This window comes from Dermochelys coriacea, chromosome 8 (assembly GCF_009764565.3).
Source record: "Dermochelys coriacea isolate rDerCor1 chromosome 8, rDerCor1.pri.v4, whole genome shotgun sequence".
In the NCBI taxonomy this organism is placed as follows: Eukaryota; Metazoa; Chordata; order Testudines; family Dermochelyidae; genus Dermochelys; species Dermochelys coriacea.
Window position 1 is genome coordinate 37,038,814 of NC_050075.1, and position 19,868 is coordinate 37,058,681.

Here is a 19,868-nt window from a genome sequence, read left to right on the forward strand (position 1 = left end):
CATGCTGCTGTCACACAAATAAGAAGAAGCGCAGGAATAAGGACGAGCCAAAGAAATGGGGGAAATAGGAGATAGTGACAGGGGTTGGATGTGGCCTCAGGGGTGTAGTTACAGAGGCAATGGGATCTAGTTATGTGGTAATGAGAGAGCTGAGGGGCTTTGCCGCAATGCGATGAAATTAAGAAAAGGGAAGCATAGGCTGAATAACAGGAAAATCTTCCTAACCGTGAGATTAGACGATGGATAAGGCTAAGTTTTTGTCACAGGCATTTTTAGTAAAAGTCAGGGACAGTTACCTAGGGAGGTGGTGGAATCTACTTCCTTAGAGGCTTTTAAGGTCTGACCTGACAAAGCCCTGGCTGGGATGATTTAGTTGGAGTTGGTCCTGCTTTGAGCAGGGGATTGGACTGGATGACCTCCTGAGGTCCCTTCCAGCCCTGAGATTCTATGATTCTATGACAGGTCATGGGCAATAAACAAAAATTCACGGAAACAAAAATTCACGGCTCCCATGTCCCCCACCGCTGCGGTGCATGGGAGCTCCAGAGTCCCCCTGCCCGCAGGGCTGAGCTGCTACAGGGTCCCCTCTGGGGCAGCTGAGAGCTGCAGAATCCCCCAGCCACCGGCCAGGGCTGGGCAGCTGCAGGGTCTCCCGGGGAGTCCCCACTGCCTGCCAGCTGGGCAGCTGCAGGGGGGTCCCCCCCGCCTGCCATGGCTGGGCAGCTGTGAGATCTGCCAGCTGGCTGCCATGGCTGGGAAGCTGCAGGGGGGTCCCCCACACCCACTGGAGCTGGGAAGCTGCTTAGAGTCCCCCGCTCCTTGCGGCGGCTGGGCAGCTGCAGGGTTTGCCAGCTGCTCAGCCGGCAGGCAACAGGGACTCTCCACAGCTGCAGGGTCCACCAGGCCCTTGCCACGGCTGGGCAGCTGTAGGGTCCCCCCGCCAGGGTGAGGGCTGGGAGCTGCGGGGGTGGGGCTGGCTGGGAGCTCCAGCCCCAGAGCAGAAAATCTCACGGAGGTCAATGGAAGTCACGGATTCCGTGACTTCCGTGATCTCCATGACATAATTGTTGCCTTAACTATGGACCATTCCCTCATTGGAGCGGCTGGAAGCCCTGCTCCAGGGGTCATTTACAAGTAGGGGTGTGTCTTCACTGGGACGGGGGAGATGGGTAAATTCCAGCTTGGGCTGACATACAATAGCTAGCTCTGATTTTTACAAGAAGTGCATCACTGCAGCATCACAAGCAACAGGATGGGTCAGCTGCTGAGGTCATACCTAGTGTTTCAGACGGGATTGCACTGAGGGAGTATATCTACATTGCAGTGTAAGCCTAAGGGCACTGGGATGTGAATCAGCCCACCCTGGGTTAGAGAATCCAAGGTTTACACTGATTGTCAACCCTAGATTAAACATTTTCTAACCTGGGCTCTGGCATCCACACTTTATGCGTCTACACTACAGTACTTTTACTCAGGTACAAGTCTAACCCTCCTTCCATCTCCTTCCAGGCAGTCAGGGTGTGGTTTACCCCAGGGTGGTGGGCATCAAACATATTCCTGAAGTAATTGCTGGCTTCACATAAGAATGGCCATACTAGGTCAGAGCAATGGTACATCTAGTCCAGCATCCTCTCTTCAGAGAAAGAAAAGGAGTACTTGTGGCACCTTAGAGACTAACAAATTTATTTGAGCATGAACTTTCATGAGCTACAGCTCACTTCATCGGATGCATTACGAAAGCTTATGCTCAAATAAATTTGTTAGTCTCTAAGGTGCCACAAGTACTCCTTTTCTTTTTGCGAATACAGACTAACACGGCTGCTACTCTGAAACATCTCTTCAGAGAGTGGCCAGTGCCGGATGCTTCAGAGGGAATGAACAGAAGAGGACAGTGATCCATCCCCTGTCATCCATTCCCAGCATCGGGCAGCCAGAGGCTTAGGAACACCCAGACCATGGGGCTGCATCCCTGATCATCTTGGCTAATAGCATTGATGGACTTTATCCTCTGTGAATTTATCTAATCCCTTTTTAAACCCAATTTTACATTTGGCCTTCACAACATCCCTTGGTATCAGTTATCCTTCATTTTCTCCACACCATTCCTAATTTTATAGACCTCTATCTTATCCCCCTTTAGTTGTCTCTTTTCCAAGCTGAAAAGTCCCCATCTTTTTAATCTCTCCTGGTATGGAAGCTGTTCCAGACCCTTAGTCATTTTTGTTGCCCATCTTTGTACCTTTTCCATTTTTCATGTATCTTTTTTGAGATGGGGCAACAAGATCTTCATACAGTATTCAAGGTTTAGCTGTACTATGGATTTATATAGTAGTATTATGATATTTTCTGTCCTATTCTCTATCCCTTTCCTAATGGTTCCTAACATTGTTAACTCTTTTGACTGATGCTGCACAATGAGCAGATGTTTTCAGAGAACTCTCCACAGTGACTCCAAGATCTCCCTATTGAGTGGTAACCATGAATTTAGATCCCATCACTTTATATGTATATTTGGAATTATGTTTTCCAATGTTCATTGATTTGCATTTATTAACACTGTGGAATTTCAAGGGCACAAAATTATACTTTTCCAAACTGAACATCAGTATCTTGTGAGAGGGATGCTCAGAGCACAGAAGTTCCCTGGACACGGCCAGGTTAATTGCAGTGAAAGAAGCGCCGAAACAATGATACATTACAAAAATCAAAGCCGCTCTTTATTTTTCCCCTAAAATTGCAGAACCACTTGGAGTTGCGGGGAGGGTGTCATCAGTACCGGTGCTACAAAACCACTGTCTGTCATTTCAGGCCTTCAGCATTTTGGAGGACATAACAATTCTAGTGGTGCCCAATTGGCAAAGGGAGATGTTATTCCAAGAGGCAGGTGGGAAACCCATAGGATATGCAACCAAAGTATTCAAACGTATAGTGACTGAACAGCACATCTATGACTGGAGAGGGCTGGGCAGCTACTCAGTTGGCCCTGGAAAATACACCCTTCCCTGAAATGTGACTGCCCCTCTGGAGTTCCTGTTATAGGAGAAGTTTGCAGCTACCAGCACTTGGGATCAGGTCAGAATTCATAAGGGAATCATCAGGCTGCTGCGTTAACTTCCACAGGGCTTAGCCTGTTATGGCTGCATGTGAACACACAGGACTCCGCAGCCATCCTACTCCACCCCGCTGGGCACATGGCTGGAACACAATTTCAAACGTCAGTTGTGTGTTGTAACCCATGGACTGTGTAGACTACACGTCACTGAAATGGACTAGATTTGTAAATGGAGCACATTTCCTTCACTGTTCTCTGTTTCCAGGTGGCTCATGACCCCAGTGAGTGGTTACCCAGCAGCGTACTGACAGGCATGGTAATGTAAGGTGGTTATTTTTAGGAAACAGAAATGGTTGTAGCAGAAATCTGCACCTTTCCAGTAAAATATGTCATTTCAAGACATTTTTTACTGTTTGCATTTCCTGGTCGCCATTTTGAATTCCACATGTGAGGGGGGAAGGACACCAAGATGCTGGCGCACAATCTGCCAGTAGCAGAAACATGCTGCTACCTGGGACTTGCAATAACTTTTGCATTGGTTTCCAGAGTGGAAATCCCTCTCATTCCTGTAGTAATAAACACTAACATAGAGCCAGAAACTTACCAGGCTTCTGTGTCTGCAGCTGGTTCCATGGCTGGCTGTTCCTTGGCGGGGGAGGGTGTCCCTTAAACAGCTCCTCTGAGTATGGCCCCAGATTGTGCTGCTGGAGCAAAGCCTCCTCTGGGACCAGTTTCAGGAACAATCACTTTGCTGATCTCTCTCTGCACCTGCTGCTGGCTCCCATCAATCTCATGCTGGATTCTGGGGCTAGCAGGGCACCATCTGGGCTGGCCAGGTCATCATGCACTACAACTGGCTCCAGGCTGAACACTATGACCAGCACCCTGTTTTCTGAGATGATGTTAGTGAGTTACTCGAGGTGGGTTCTGGTCCGTGGTTTGCCAATATTTGCTCTTAGTCCGCTCCCTGCACTGGTCACCCAGTCCAGTAAATTTCCAGCACTGCCAGCTTCTCTGCTATTTGCTGATAGGCGTGGTCATTCCTAGTGTTTTTACTAAAGTCCATTGTGCTGCTGGTCTCACACCGGAGATCTAACAAAATCTCTCTGTGCTCCTGTGACCACAAAGCAGGGTCCTCTGCAAAGGGCTTCTGCTTGGTCTTCACGGTAAGCACAGAAGGTTCTCGGAGGCATGTTCGCAGCTCAGAGGTCAGAAACCAATGGAAGGGTTAAGTGCTGACCCGTCAAGCTACAACAAGAAAGGTTGCATCTGTTTCCCTGGAGTTGATTGGTGCCTCTGGCAATGGAGAGGACAAAGGAAGCTGACCCAAGGGAGCGTGGGATGCTTTTGGTGGACATGGAAGGCTGTGCTACACTGTAAAGCAATAGGGCTTGAGCCCTGGGGCCCAGCTTGACTTGAGTTCAAAGCTTCCTTCCCTGCAGGGTCCTAGGCCTCTAGGTCCGAGCCTGAGTGACTTGTGTGTAGATAGAAGGGGGCTAAGCCTGGGCTTACATTGCAGTGTAGACGTACCTGGGTGACTAGCACCTTCTGCTGCTTTTGTGGGCACAGCTACACGCTTTTTAGCATGCTCACTCACTCAGAGCCAGTGCAGCATGTCAGCCCAACCTGGACACTATGCCTGTGTACAGGTGCAGTGGTTCAAAGTGGGTAAGCTTCGTAGTCTCTTAGGGAAAAGTGGTTAAATTCCATTTACCATGTTCACCCTTGTCTAGACTACTGACCTATATAGATACAGTTCCAGGCCAGACATACCCACCCATGCACCTCCCAGGCCAGGCAGGCTTGCTGCGTACATTCAATCTGTTCTTCTAGCTTTTGGCCAACGAAGGGTGAGATGGGAAGTCGCTCTAGTGAGACTTCCACTGGGAACTTGCTTTTGATTATTTTGCAGCTGCCCTGCTGCTGAGCAAAGTGCTGATCCTTAACCTGGGATCTCTCGCCATTGTATTGAATGAACGGCTCATTGTGAGGATCAAAAAATTTGCTCTAGTCCCTTCCCACTGTGGTAGAACCAGGGAACAAGTGCTTTACACTGGGATAGGCGCTCACACAGCCCTGGCCTCATCTCCCCACTTCTTCCCAGCTGAGTGACAGCTGTCATGTCCCCCAGATTTCTTTCAAGCAAAGTTTTGGGCTTTGCCAAGAGGTGCTGGTATAGCAATTCTGCTGCTCTGGAGTTACAGTATCCTATACCCCCACCCCTTGTTCCCCAAATGAAACATGACACCCCACATGATCTTCCAGGACATTGGCTGCACCCTGCCCATCTGGGCCGTCTGGTTACAGTACAAACAGCCTGTGTTTACTCATGTGTTGGGGGTGTGTTGCAGTATTTGCACTGTATACAAAGAGGTGGCTTGTTATCTTGGAGAAAATTGTAGCAAAATGCCCAGGGAAGCTTGTTATGTCTAAGTGAGTGAGTGTGTTGTAACAACACAGCCATCTCCTCCAAAGCCGGCCTCATCTCCTGAGTGCCAGCATTGTGCTCCGCACAGCTACCATGCTAGTGACTGTTCCTCAAGAGTCTAGGGTTACCATACGTCCGTATTTTCGCAGAGATGTCCGGCTTTTTGGTTCTTAAATTGCCGTCTGGGAGGAATTTTTAAATATCTAAGAACGTCCGGGATTTTGCCATTATTATTTTTCTCCAAAGAAGAGTTGATCATTCAAGAGAGTGAATGTTGATCATTCGAGAAAGAAAGTGAATGTTGATCACTCGAGAGAGTGCCCACTTTTCCCCCCTAGCTCCCAGTGCTTGCACCGCAAAACAGCTGTTTCGCGTGGCTGGGAGGGAGGGGGGAGGATGGGGAAATGCATTGCACTCAGGGGAGGAGGTGGGGCTGGGCCGGGAATTTGGGGAAGGGGTCCAATGGGGCAGGGAGGGGGCGCAGTTGGGGCGGGGACTTTGAAGAAGGGGTTGGAATGGGGGCAGGGAAGGGGTGGAGTTGGGGTGGGGCCAGGTGTGGGGGGCACGAGCAAATCCTCCCCCCGCCCCATGGAGTGTCCTCTTTTTTGAATGTTCAAATATGGTAACCCTACTCAACACCCGGCTGGCCTGCTGGCCCTGGAGAGCCAGGGCCTCTCCACCTCCCCCTGAAGGGGGACACATGAGCCTGCATGTAACATTCATGCCAGCTCCAGCCAGTTCGACTGTGTGGGCTGCTGCTTTTCTGCACCCAGGAGCCCAGCCGGTGGGGGAGCCTGCAGCTCTTTGCATTCCTGCCACGGGAGAGTCACTGGCAAGATGGTGAATTACGATGCAGCTTGGCAGGGTGCCTCCAGCCTGGCTGATAACTTGGTCAAGTGGAGCTCCAGCTGCCAGGGACTGTCGGGATGATAGGGACCCAGCAGGCAGAGAAAGCCCTGAGGACTTTCCCCGTCTCTTCTCTCTCTTTCCCTCTCTCGCTCATTCAGTTTCCCTCTGTCGGGGGAGAAAGGAGGTTTTACAAGGAAAGCCTGGTGGTCCCTTCTGGCCTATGACTCCATGACATTAAAGAGCACAGGCAGGGCAATCCCAAGAGCCAGGAGAGAGTGATCTCGCTAGCTGGAGGTCATAGGCCCAACAAGATGCATGGTGTTCTGCATTTCTCATGGACAGCCCATAGGCATGGGACAGACCTGATCCATACCTGAGCTCTGTGCAGATATTCATGTGAGTTTAGTGCTGCTGCAGTGTCTTGGATCAACAGCCCTGAAGAACGGACAAGGCTGGGCCAACATTGGCAGTGACAGCTGCAGCTTCCTCCACATGGCCCTGGCTGTAGAGCTGCTCCCTGATCTGTCTGGACCAACACTAGGGATGAGAAGGTGTTTCATTGTCTGTGACTCGCTCAGGCTCTGGCATCTCAGCTCAACAAGGAGGCCAGTCGGTGCCAGTTGTGATGGCGGTGGTTGTAATATGGGCACCTAGAAACGGGCTCTGTGGATTTACCACAGTGTTCCAAGCCAATGGGGAAGGGAACGCCGACTGGTGGCTGTGAAGGGTGAGAATGAGGAAGATGGGGTGTTGGCAGGGAGAGGTGGGAAAGGGTTGCTTTCTGGTATTGATCAAATAGATGTTAGCTCAAAACACACTTAAGAGGGCATGTTTCCTGGGAGAAGAAGCTGCCCCATTTTGCCAGCTCCCTTTGGGGATTTCAGCCTCATGAGCCACAGACCAAGAGGGGAACAGCCACGTCTCTCAGACTTGTTTCCACAAACAAGGATGTGGCAGCTACCCAGTGTTTACATACAACCAAGAGCGGGGACAGTGAGTTGGTGATGACTAAAGCTCTCGGGCTGGCAGGACTCTTGCTGCAACAGGGAGCCCAAAGCAAGTGTTTACCTGCTTCTCAGTGACCAGGACTGGGGGAAATGTAACTTACTCCCCTAGGACAAAGTGCAAGGATCATTCCCTCACCATGCTTGGAGCACATATGCAATTCGTACATGCCTTGCATTAAGCCAGGGGTCGTTGATCTGTGCAGTATCCCGCCGTGATCCTTGTACGTTTGCCAGTAGGGACCCTAAAGATCTTGGCCAAGCTTTTCCTTAGTGGGGACTTAAAGTTGAGCATCTAAATCCCCATGGAGGTACTGAAATATGGGGTCTGGCTCTCAGAGATGCTGAGCACTTTGCATCTCCCATTGCCAGCTTGGGAGCAGTGAGCACTCAGCAGACTTTACAGAGGTGCTGTATGTCTTTGCCTGATGTTAGCCTACATCTTGTCCAAAGAGTTTAGCTCTATGGGCCAAACCTTTGGTGCCTCATTGCATAGTGAGGGCCATGATCTGGGCCTGTTTGCAGGGGTATTGACCACACGTGGGGGCACAAATGTGGTGGGGGTGAGAAGGGGGGTCCATGTACACATAGGCACCTATGCAGCCAGGTAGCTTCCCAGATCCCTTCATTGCTGAACATCCCAGAGGTAAAGCTGGGCTTATGTGGGATGCTGCGTGTCTAAAGCTCAGCCCTGCGGTGTAACATTAATACAGAGGTTGCACTGGTCCCAGGCATGTTCCTGCCCAAAGCTGGTTGATGTCATTGTTTCTATTGCAAAATTCTCCCAGAACCCCATCCCCTCTGAAAGCTACTCTGAGTAAGCTCTGCACATCCCATCTGATAGCCCAGCTCCTGGGGTGGGCCCGAGCAGCACTTGGTGCTGTTTTACAAGGCTGGGGCTCTCTGCCCAGCTCCAGGCATAAACGCAGAGCAGCCTCGGAGTCGTTCAACTTTGCACAAGGTGCCCAGGGTCATTCCAGCAGCCAAGAATTGCTAGAGCACTGGGCACTGACTTCTTCCCCCTAGACATGCCCCTGCAGACATGCTGTGATCCGTGAGGGACGTAGTATAGGATCCAGTACAGCAGCCCTGCACCACCCACAGAGCTTCCCAGACCAAAGGAACCCTTAGCGCTGTCTCCAGAGTGGCACCAAGCAGCCAACTCAGGGGCCAGGATCTGTCTCTGCCAGCTGTTCACTGTTCTCCAGTTCACCTGAACTCTAAGTATCACTATTATTAGCTTCACTGTAGCAACTCCCAGATCTAAGCACCTTGCAAATACACCAGTCAGCACAGTCCTTGCCCTGACGAGTTTATAATCTGACCCCCCCCAACCCAGCTGAAGGGCGGTGGGATGGAAAGCGCTGCAGCAGACAGGCAAAGGGATCAGGGTGGAGGCAGGAACTCAGCTCATTAGTTTCACAAGTGTTTTGAAGATTAGATTAGATGTGAGCATTGAGAGGCCTGTTTCTGATCTCAGCCTTGGGGTCCCTCTCTCCGAGACGGACAAGGCTGCTAGATCACAGATTCCTGAGCTCTCTGAATAACTGGGCCAGATGCCCAGACTGAGTCCTGCCTTGTACCAGCTTCCCATTCAATTGTGCCTCTAACCCACTGTGGAATGTGGACAGTGCTTAATTTGTGCCAGGGCTTGGCAGAATGGCAGTTGGGTAGGAGCAGTCTTCCAGGCAGGAGTTCACAATGCTAGGCACAGATCTATGGAGTATCAGCACCGAAGTGCATGCCAGGTGTAGGGACCCATCGCTATTTCACAATGCCCTGAAAGCCATTCTCCTGCTTTGTCACAATAGCAGAGGCCAACATGCCCCAAGTTGCACCAGCAGGATCTAGTGCATGATGGCCTCCTGGTGTTTACTGTGTGCAGCCCTGCTCTCGTGCTTGGCATCGCCACCTGAGCTTTGGTAACTGCTGTAGCATGTTGTAATGCTGCTCAGGGGTTTGCATCAGCATTCACTAGCAAACAGCAAGGAGGGGTTCAGCCATGCTGACAGCTCTCCATCCTGGCAAGTCTCTGGCTTCCTCCATGGTTTCGTTTTCTTTTGCATGGAGATATGCCCGTTCCAGTTAGTGCTTCTGCCCTGAGCAGTCCCTGGAAATCAGGCATCTTCTCTGGGTGCTTCTGGGAAGCTGCTGGGCTTAATCAGTGTGAAATGTGATCCTGGAATGGCCACTTTGGCATTGTCAGCAGCAGTACTTAATTTGTGCCAGGGTTTGCCAAGGCTGAGCTCTGGCACCTCTGGGCTTGTCATGTCAGTTATGAAAATAAAAATATTGCTTGAGTCCTGGCCACTCTTTCATTACAAATTAAGCACCGGAGAGCAGTAAATCCTTGATGGACTAGTATTAAAGTCTGTGCAACGCAGGTAGCTTTGGAACTGTTGTCATTTTGTTTTCTCTGCATTGTAACTTTAAATGTCAAGAGTTCGCACACATATAGCATGTATTTGGGGGGGTCTCTAGGTGTGGTTTACAGCTACGGCAGATAAAAAGGGGGAGGGGGCAACCAGAGCACTGCAGGGAATTCCAGCACCCCATGGGAGGTCCCGATCATTCCCCTCACACACACCATATGGTCCACTGGCCCGGATTCCCTCTGTCTGAGAAGGGAATCGCGCTGGCTGCTCTGTGGCCTCTGGCTGGAGTCTGAAGATAGGGGGCAGAGCAGGGTGGCCTCTGTGGGGAGCTGCACTTTGGCCTCCGCTTGGGGGGTTAAAAAGCCAGCTGGGGGGTCACAATGGCAGGGTCTGTGTGTACTGACTGGGGAGCATAGGAAGAGGGAGGAGACAGTAAAGTTGCCGCTTAGTGCCTGTGTCTCCAGTGTGTGATGTCGGCGATAGGTTTTGGATGGTGAACTCCCTACCACAGACACCGAACATTAGAGGAGGACAATAGACAAAGGAACAGCAATGCCAGTAGAGAGCCAGGCACCGGCCAGTGGCATTGCTCCCCAAATGTTATAGTTTTGGCTCCACAGGGTGACAGGAAATGGATTTCAAACAGGTCCCTGATACTGGGGCTGCAGCAGGCTGCCTGTCCTCTGCTGTGACTTCTCCTCCAGCTGGGGGCTAGCCGCTTAAAGAGTGCCAACCCTGCCCTGCGGAGAGTGCCAGCCCTGCACCTGGTAGGTGATGACAACTGGCAAAGGGGCTGGAAGGAAGGAAAGAAGGAAGGGGAAGAGGTAAGAAAAGGGAGACAAAAGAAGTTGGGGGGCCTATATTAGGAGTTTTGTTCCCAACAGGGTTCGGTTCAGGGGGTTCTGGGTAATTGGAGACATTTGCTGAGCCTGACTCCTTCAGGCTCCTAACCTCTCCCCGCCACGGGAAAGGCTCCCCCCGTCAGGCTGTCAAAGCCGTGACCCCCAAAGCTCAGACTGCAGCACGTCCGGAGCAGGCTGATGTTTCCAGTACGGTACAATGGTAAACAAGTGTTTTGCAGGCTCAGCCCTGAAAGCTGCCTGGCCGCCCCTGTGACGGGGCAGGCAGCATGGGGCGGCAGGAGCAAGCTGGGGCTGGTGCTTGCAAAGCTGGCCTCCTTATTTTGATAACGCTGTTTGGGGCTGGGCTCCAGGTGTTGGGCTGTGTCCGGCCTAAACAGGCTCAGGGCTTTTATAAGGCAAAATGCCTAGGATTGCCTGAATTACTACCCAGCCTGGGGCGTGGAGGGAACCCAGGGTACTGGCGAGGGAGGAGTCCAGGGACAGCCAGGGGCAGTTGGGGCAGCAGGGACCTGACACAATGAAAGTGCAGGTGAATGAGGGCTTTCTCACTTACGTGGAGGCAGATGCTGTTCCGGAGGCTCAGGGAAGCACCAACCCGACAGGCCCAGATGGGCCCCAAAGCAGAAACTCCGTGGTTATCTGCCAGGCAGTTGGCCAAAGCATCTTCACCTCCAGCATCTCCTCGGCGGCTGGGCGAGTTGGCTTCCTGCTGCAGAAGGAGGAGGGGAAGGAAGCAAGCTGCCCAGTGCTGTTCATACAGCTCAATGAGCTGTTCAGCACCCCTGACGGCCTGCAGTGGAAGCAGACAGCCAGGTAAGCACTCAGGTGCAAGAGCTAGCCCAGAGAGAGGTGCATCGGAGACCACATAACAGCATGGTCTGCTTCTTTAAGGGCATGAGGCCAGCCTGCCCTGTCCATTAATCAGGGGTGGCTGAGGAGGGGTGGCAGCCCCAGGCTGTCAGGGATGAAGGGGCAGCAGAAGCAGGAGGAGGAGAAGGAAGATCTTTGATGGGAGGGGAGGCAGTGGAAACCTGCTGTAGAAAGAGGGCCTTCAGGGAGGCAGTGCTCAGGAGAAAGAGCAAGGAAGAGGCCTGCAAGGAGGGACCAAGAGAGGCAACGGGAGCTGTAGCCCAGGGCAGGCTGAGGAATCTCATTGGTATTTTGCCTATATTGGGAAATAAAGCTGCCTGGAAAGAGACTCTGGCTGTGGGTGTGTGTCCTTCATGGGCTGGGGACAGGCCAACACTTTGCAGACCACAGACTGATATAGGAACATGTGGCTTGCCAAAGCAGAGCAGAGCAATGCCCCAGGAAGTCAAGTCTGCTGCTGCTGGTGGAGACCAATGCAGGGGGCTACAGAAAAAGATCTAAAATAGCCATGATGCTCCTAGTGGTGAAATACTATCTCACTGTGGGGAGGGGAGAATTCTTCCTGGTCCCAGCTGGAAATATGCTTCCATCCTGACACATGAGGATCACTCCCGGGTATCCTAGCTTGAAATCAGAGATGTTAGGTTCCATCTAGTCCATCGTCTGAGGGCCAACATGCAGGTTGTTCCTCACAGGGCCTCCACCAACGCAATTGCAAATTATTCAGTCAACATGCAATTATTTGAAACTGAAAAGGCCACTTGCCCCAGCCATGCTGATAGGCAGCAATTCCAGAGTTTATACGTCTTCAAGCAATATATTGCCTTCTCTTTCCCTTTCTGCCATCACTTTATATTTGTTGCCTTTCACTTCCATGGAGCAACCTTTGTCTGTGTGGTTTGGGTTATTCTCTGGGTCCCAGTTTTGAAAAGCCACTGATAGGATCATGCTGCTGTGACACATGCAAACTAAGCCTGAAGCACACTGGCATGAGTGTTTTTGTGGTGACAAAAAAAATGCCAAGTGGGTGAATAATGCTGAGGGCAGGGTGATCAGCTATTGTTCGGGGTGGTGGCAGCCAAAGAAAAAGTAAAATATTCTGCAGAGCAAAACGCACTGGGCACATATAATGAGCTGCAAAGGGCGCGTTTCCTTTTTTTGCTGTTGTTAGGGGGAGATTGCTCATTTAAACAAATGGGTCCAACAGACCCTTTACTACCAACTAGGCTGTCACTGGCATATACCTGTGTCTGCCATCCCTTGCTGGAAACAACGTGAGGGTCAGGTGCTAGGACAGCTCCTGAAAAGGGCAGATACGCCATCAGACTGACAGGCCAGGAAGAGGAGTTTAGTGGCAGCATGTTGTGTGGATTGAAAGGGGTGATGTGTGGGAGACTAGCCGGAAGGATGCTGCAGTGAGGATGGGAAGGCGAGATCTGGCTGTGATACTGAGGAGGAAGAAGCAGCAGGATTTGGAAATGGCCCTGATGAGTGGGGCGAGGAAAGGAAGGAGTCGCAAATAGCCCTGAGATTGTGGGCCCGAGCAATGGGGAGGCTTGGTGGGGTGAGATTGGCAGGGACAGAGAAGGAGGGAAGGAGCTCAGTTTCAGGTGATAACCACACATCCAGGAGGAGATGTCAGAGCCACAGGCTGAGGTGGGTGAAGGGAAGGAGACAGTTTAGTGGCAGAGGGACAGATTTGCAAGTCATCAGCGCAGAGATAACTGAACTCCTGGATTGTCACCAGCATGGATCCCTTAACCTCCGGGGCAGAGTTCAGAGGGCATCTGTGAATATCTGGGGGCTGTCTGAGGGAGTCCAGAAGGAGGCTGAACTGGAATCATGTACTTAGTGAGAGGGTGGGGGAAGGGGTATGCAGTTTGGCAGCCCCATTGGATACTCATCTCTGAATCTGGGCCTTAGTCTGGTAAACTGGGACCAGTGCCCCAAGAGCAGGGGGTCTCTTTCCTGAGGGCACAAAACTGCTGCTGCTGGGCTGATCCTCCCCAGCTCCTGGAGCCTGGAACACGTGGCTCGGGAGGTTATGGGGCTGCAGGTTTTTCTACATTCAGAAAACAAGAAGAGGATCCCCAAAGCCTGGCCAATGCTGCCACACTTATCTGGAGAAGTTCACCATATACCTGAGTCCCGGGCTGGGCCAGGCTCTCAGAACAGTTCAGGGCTTTCCTCTGCTGGATACACCATCTCCAGGACCCCCTGCACTGTGCATTAGCCAGGGAGGTCAGGGCCTGTGACTTCAGGGGAATGACTTGGCACTGTTCCCTCTGCAGATCACTGTCACGCTGTTCACATTTTGCAGCCTAAGCCGACATTCGTCAGAGCAGCTTTCCAGATTGGCCTTAATACAAAGGAAGCCTCTGTATGCTGTCGGAGTTTGAATGTTTGGAATCTGGCAACATGTGTGGGCATTGCATGGTGTTCCCAGCAGGCATGCTGGGACTCCCCCAGAGGGCACTTAGAGGGCACTTTGCTGTTCTGTCCTGCTAAAGAAGGGACAGATAATGCCTGTGTTTACAAGAGAAAAGCAAAGTTCAGTGCTGTGATGAGGTGCCTGGCTAACAGCCCTGGAGCCAGCTCTGCTCTCTCCACAGCACAAGCAATGTCTCTGCTCTGATCTGGAGGCACTTCCCTTTTGGTGTAAGAGGCTAGTTCAGTGCCCATGGCCCAGCCAGTCCTTGGCTTCCCTCCTGAGGCTCTGCCATTATTGACCCCTGAGCCATCCCGCCCACAGGAAAGACGTGTGTGTCACTCAGCCTCTGATGACTTGGTGCTCCCCCCTCCTGCCCTGTGCTGGCCTCTCGGGGCTCTGATGTCTGCTTCAGTTGGTCCTGCAGAATAATCTTTTTGGTAATTTCCCCCATGCAAGTTGTGTGAATGAGGCCCCATAGCTGACAGCTCATCTTCTTCCTGCACCCTACCCCGACAGAGCCATGTACTCCTGCTCTGGGAATCCCGCTGTGCTCGTGTGTGGATATGTCTGGCTCAGCCCTGGGCATTTCTATCCCTTTGAACCCAGGGCAGCTCCGCTGACGGCCTTCTGGCTTTCTCTTTTCACAGGTGGATTAAGTTTGAGGAGAAGGTGGAAGATGGAGGAGAGCGATGGAGTAAACCCCACATCACGGCCCTTTCCTTACACAGTCTCTTTGAGCTAAGGACATGCATCAAGAAAGGGATGGTCCTGCTGGATTTAGATGCTCACAGTTTGAAGCAAATAGTGGGTAGGTGGATAATGTGGGAATGTCACCTCCCTGGACCGTACCCATCCCTGGCCACAGGTTGGGCTCCTGGGAGCGCCTTTAATGAAAGTACTGACACCTGCTAGCAAGATGCATCCCTGGTGGGTTTTATTTGGATTTGCACTGCAGCAGCACTGGAGATCAGAGCCCCATTGCACCAGGCGCTGGACAGACACATTGTAAGGAACAGGCCCTGCTCCAAAGAGCTTTCCGTTTCAGTAGACAGGCCAGGCCAAGCATTGAGGATTATTGCCCAGAGGGGGAGCTGCCTGACACAGCTATGCTCACCTGGCCCCCAGTGCAGACCCTTCTATGGCGATGGAAGACTGCTTCCTGCGACATAGCTACCCGTGCTTCGAGGCAGTGACGTCTTGGCACCGACGGAAAATCCCTTCTGTCAGCGTGCGCAGCGCCTGTGCTCCGGGGCTGTGCCAGTGACATCGCTGTGCTAGTCCAGGCTCCAGAGCATAGACATAGCCTGCATGTGGCTGAAACCAGCAATGCTCTGATGCTTTCATTTTGTGTTCAAGAGAAGGTGACTGCCACGGAGATCGATGCTCACGCCCTGAGGCCAGAGGTGAGAAAGAAGCTCACATCTGTGCTGCTTTGCACCCCCCAGCACCACACCACCAAGTCCCAGCTGAGGATAGTGGCTGAGCTCGGTGCAGCCTGCTGCAGGGGTGAGTGTTCTCTGGGCTATCACCCTCGCTTTCCCTTTTCCCTGTGTAGCTAGATAACGAGGTCCCTAGCTCCAGGCTGCTAGAGGACAGGACCCTGGGCTTGTAAAACATCTGGGTTAATATCATCCAGCATGAATCTTCTGAAAAGGAACGAGGAGAGACACAGGGAGCACTTCTCTGCCTGAGGACAGGCTGCCAAACTGTGACTCCCAGGGACTCGTTCTAGGCCGTCTGAGGATGTCACAAATCCACAGCACAACCTAGCACAAGCCAGACTACCTGGCTGGCAGCCTTCTCTTTGGGAGGGTCAGACCTGGAAGAGCACGGGAGGCTGAAAATCAGTCCAGGCATTTGCAGAGCAAAGGAAGGGCCCACGGTGGAAAAGCCAGGGAGGGGATGCAGAGCTGGGTGATGTTTTTAGGCCTGGAATAGCAGAGGGGGAGATGCATTAGCAGAACCTGGTAGGGGCCCAGAAGTGGCATAAGGGATTGGGGTACTGTGGAGCTAAGTGGGGTTTCTAGGAATAGAATAGCAGGGGGTGAGGTGCACAAGCAGAGCTGAATGGGGGGGCCAGTCCAATCCCAATCCGGGAGGTCAGGATTCAGGTCCATTGGCAGATCCACAAAAGGCACTATTACCCAGCACTTCCTGGCCAGTGTCTGAATGATGCAGGCACTGTTACTTCCTTATCTCTACGAGCAATAAGTGCACTTGCTGATTGAAAAGTAAATGTCAACGTCTGTGGATTTCCTCCTGCTAGAGATCACCTATGGGAGCAATTCTAACCAATGGGTGCACGCTGGCTTTGATGTTAAAGCCATGCAAAGCAGCATTATACGTGCCTCTGCAGCTCCTGATTTTAGTGTGTCTCTCTTTGCATTGCAGACAAAGCTCATAACCAGTCGGATCCAGGAGCTGAGATTTCAGAAGCACCCCTCAAGGAGCAGGTATGGCAGGCCAGCTCTGGGCAAAGAACATAGGGTCGTCAGTAGGGCTGGATGGAAAATTATGACTTTTTGGTGGAAAACTGCAAGCTGAAATATATTGCTTTGGAGGAGATGCCACAGAGCCTCAGAGGAGTTGTGGTTTGGGTGCATCATGCTTCCCTTCTCCTCTGAAATAGTTCATCCTTCAGGACTCAGTCAGACACCTTCCACCAGCACTGAATGTCCTTGAAATAGACCTTGGACACTGAATAGCAATCTGGGACCAATGCGTGCTCGGCCTGTCCTGGACTGAGGCTCTGTTTCATTTCAGCTAAAAAACCAATTCCAGAAGAAGATCCCAGCCGAGGCTGAAGTGTCCAACATTCTTGTGGGTGAAGTGGACTTCCTAGAGAAGCCATTTATTGCCTTCATCCGACTGCAGGAGGCCGTGAGACTTGGGGCCTTGACAGAGGTTGCATTCCCCAGCAGGTAATCATCACCAGAGATCACTGCACTGGATCCTCTTCTTCCTTTTCAAGTCTCATCAGTTCCTTCCAGCATCACATAGTCACTTCCGTGGTTGGGAGCAAAGAAGTGAGGCTGAGGGTTGGTGATATGGGATCAGACTTTGCTAGCTAAGTGCTTAGGAGAAACCAGAAACCATGCACCAAACCTCCCCTGAATTTCCCAGGGACAGAGCTCCTTGCAGATGCTCCTATAGCTGTAGCTTGTCAGCCAGTCACTGCAAAGATGCTCAGAGAGCCACAGCTGCTGATCTGTTAGGTATAACTTGGTATATGATACATTGGTTGGGTTCTTAGAATTCTCCTCTGTGCTGACTTGTTCCCCACCCGGACACTGCAGGCACTGGGTCTGTGGTCCTGAGAAGTGGCTAACTCAGGGAGACCTGGGCATAAGTGCTTAGTGGCATTTTTGCCATCACAGTGCCTGCCCCCGCCAATCCAAGAAAATAAAATCAGAGCAAAACAAACACCTCTTCATCCCAATTCTCTGTGTCCATCTCACTGCAAATGGCTAGTGCAAATGAAGGATCTGCCTGGGGGCAGCTGGTCTGGTGTCAGTGTCACACATTCATAGTCCACTGTGGGGCTGCTAAGCATCAGCAGCTCCAGGAGTTCCATAGACAATGCCATAGCACATGGACAAGTTGGGACGCTCTCCTGATGATAATCAGATCATTGATGTTCAGGTGAGCTGCGAGCCCTCCCTACAATGCTGACCCAGAACTGCTGGGGGCTCCTACCAGCCTGCATTTTGTTACAGTGTAGGAAACAGTTCTTCTCTTGTCCCTGGGAAGTGGGCTAGTGGACACCTAGCGGGGCTTCTTCATCGCTGCTGGGCAAAGCCCTGGACTGTAGACAGTGGGGAATAACCCTGCACTGGACCTCAAGGGGGTGGACCAACTCGGTTCTGATGGGGCATCCCCAGCATGAGTCTAAGACTCTACATCTCAGATTGCACTTGTCTGCTGGTCTCTGGGCTGTGGCAGGAGACACCGTGGAGAGGGCTCCTGGGAAGCCAGCTGGCAGCACTGTGGGAGCTAGGAATAAGCAGACCCTGATTTAGCAGAATTTCTGCTGCTTTATCACAGCCGAGCCCCACACTGCAGGGGCTTTGGCACCAGCATATGACGAGCCAATCTGCCCCCTGGATTCTGGGGTCTCCCAGCCATCTACATGCTCTCCCAAGATGGACACTTGCTCTGTCCCACCTCCCAACTGCTGTGATGGAGAGCCTGACTGCATGCAGTCAGCAGCAGGGCCCTTCCTGCTGAAAGGGGACGTGGGCTGCAGGATTTGCCAGGTGGGGGATATCGGCATGGAGATGGTATGGGGATGGGAGCAGTGTAAATGCCTAGATGAAGAGACTGATCTAGTGACAAACCCACCATGCTCAACAGTGTTGAATCTCGGTGCCTCACACCAGGGTGTCTTTACCTCACACGTGCTGAGCGTGATTTGCAAAAGCCCACAGCGCTGGAAGTCAATGGCCAGCTGCTGCCGGCAACTTCCCCATGAGTTTTATCATGAAATGACTGAGATGGGGGTGGGGCGCATTTGCGAGTCCCACTGACTGGTCATGGCAAGGCTGAGGCAAAGAGCAATACGTTTACCCCAATCTCGCCAAGCCTTCCGATACAGCTGTACCACAGCCCCGCACTGTCCCTGGGTGACCGAGCTCTTTCAGCCAATTTAGAGAGGTGGTGTGTCCTTGGCCCTCGGAGAGCTCACTCCAGAAGTGGGGGCATTTCTCACTGTTTCTGTGCTCTCCCTAGGTTTCTTTTTATCCTCCTGGGCCCCAGAACCAAAGTGAAAGCCTACCATGAGATTGGAAGGGCCGTGGCCACGGTACTGACGGACGAGGTGAGCCCATGTTTCGGAGGCGGTGCTGTGGGTGGGAGATCTAGCAGCTGTATGGAGTATCAGTATTAGACGTTGGCACCATCTCTGGGGAAAACCGGGGGGCCAGTCTTCACAGGCGAAGCCAATAGGAGCTCATTCTCATATCACTGCCAATCTTCTGATCTTCTTCTGTAGGTCCCAAGCTGGAAGGATGGAGAAATGGGTCAGCACTGGATCCGCCCACTGTTCTCCTTTGCCCTTGCCAAGGATTAGATGGCGATGATATTAAGACTGTGCTTTTCAGAGACTAAGGGAGTTAGGAGTCTGAATCCCAGTGAAATGCAATGGGAGTTGGGCATGCAACTCGCTCAGGTTCCTTTGGAAACCCCATTTGAAAATCCCAGTGGCAGGAGGCTGGCTTAGCACACAGGGCACATAGGGTGGGAAGGATCCTTACCCCATCTAACATTAGCATAAACCTGTAATTAGTCCTAGCAGCTCCCTGTGCCGGGCTGAAGCATTTAGCGTTCATCTCAGCCAGTGGGCATGCACAGGGATTCACTGGATAATGTAACTGCGTTTCCCTCCAGCTATTCCAGCGGGTTGCCTGCCAGGCTCAAGACAGAGAAGACCTCATTGCAGGGATTGATGAGTTTCTGGATGAACTGACTGTGCTGCCTCCAGGCAAATGGGACCCGACCATCCGAATCCCTCCACCAAAGTGCCTGCCCTCTCCTCACAAGAGGTACCAGAGCAGGAGAACCCAGCAGCTTTCTGGGGCTCTTTTACTAAAGAGCGGAGCTGGGCCCGAGGCACAAAGCTGAGCTCTGGCTCTGAAATTCCCCCTTCCTCCCCCTGTTGCAGGGCATTCGGATCCAGCCCCCGCTCTGCTGACACTATGCAGAGCGTTCGGAGCAGCAGCAATCGGAAACAGGGAGCTTCACACTGACAGTGTAGTGTCCCGCAGCTGTCTCCCCGCTGCCAGAGCCTTTCCCTGCCACAGGAAGCTGCCAGAGCCTTTCCCTGCCACTGCCGTGAAAGGCTCTGGCATCGGGTAAAAGCCATGGCAGGGAGAGTCAGTGGGGAAAGGCTTTGGCAGCTCCCTGCTGCTGAGCTGTTCCCCGCTACCTCCCCCTGCCAGAGCCTTTCACTGACCCATGTAACTGTGCCCCATAGTGTGGACGCAGCCTGGTTTTCACTG

At 52.2% G+C, this 19,868-nt stretch overlaps 1 protein-coding gene across 1 annotated transcript in view; it reads left to right on the top strand.

The window, feature by feature from the left end:
• The first annotated feature begins 11,029 nt into the window (after positions 1 to 11,029).
• SLC4A9 (solute carrier family 4 member 9) overlaps positions 11,030 to 19,868 on the top strand; it is a 48,104-nt gene continuing 39,265 nt past the window's right edge. The window contains exons 1-7 of the mRNA XM_038412585.2: positions 11,030 to 11,384; positions 14,520 to 14,680; positions 15,229 to 15,378; positions 16,264 to 16,325; positions 16,636 to 16,793; positions 18,601 to 18,688; positions 19,258 to 19,412. Coding sequence (XP_038268513.1) covers positions 11,089 to 11,384; positions 14,520 to 14,680; positions 15,229 to 15,378; positions 16,264 to 16,325; positions 16,636 to 16,793; positions 18,601 to 18,688; positions 19,258 to 19,412 — 1,070 coding nt within the window. The 5' untranslated portion in view covers positions 11,030 to 11,088. The remainder of the gene's footprint in view (positions 11,385 to 14,519; positions 14,681 to 15,228; positions 15,379 to 16,263; positions 16,326 to 16,635; positions 16,794 to 18,600; positions 18,689 to 19,257; positions 19,413 to 19,868) is intronic.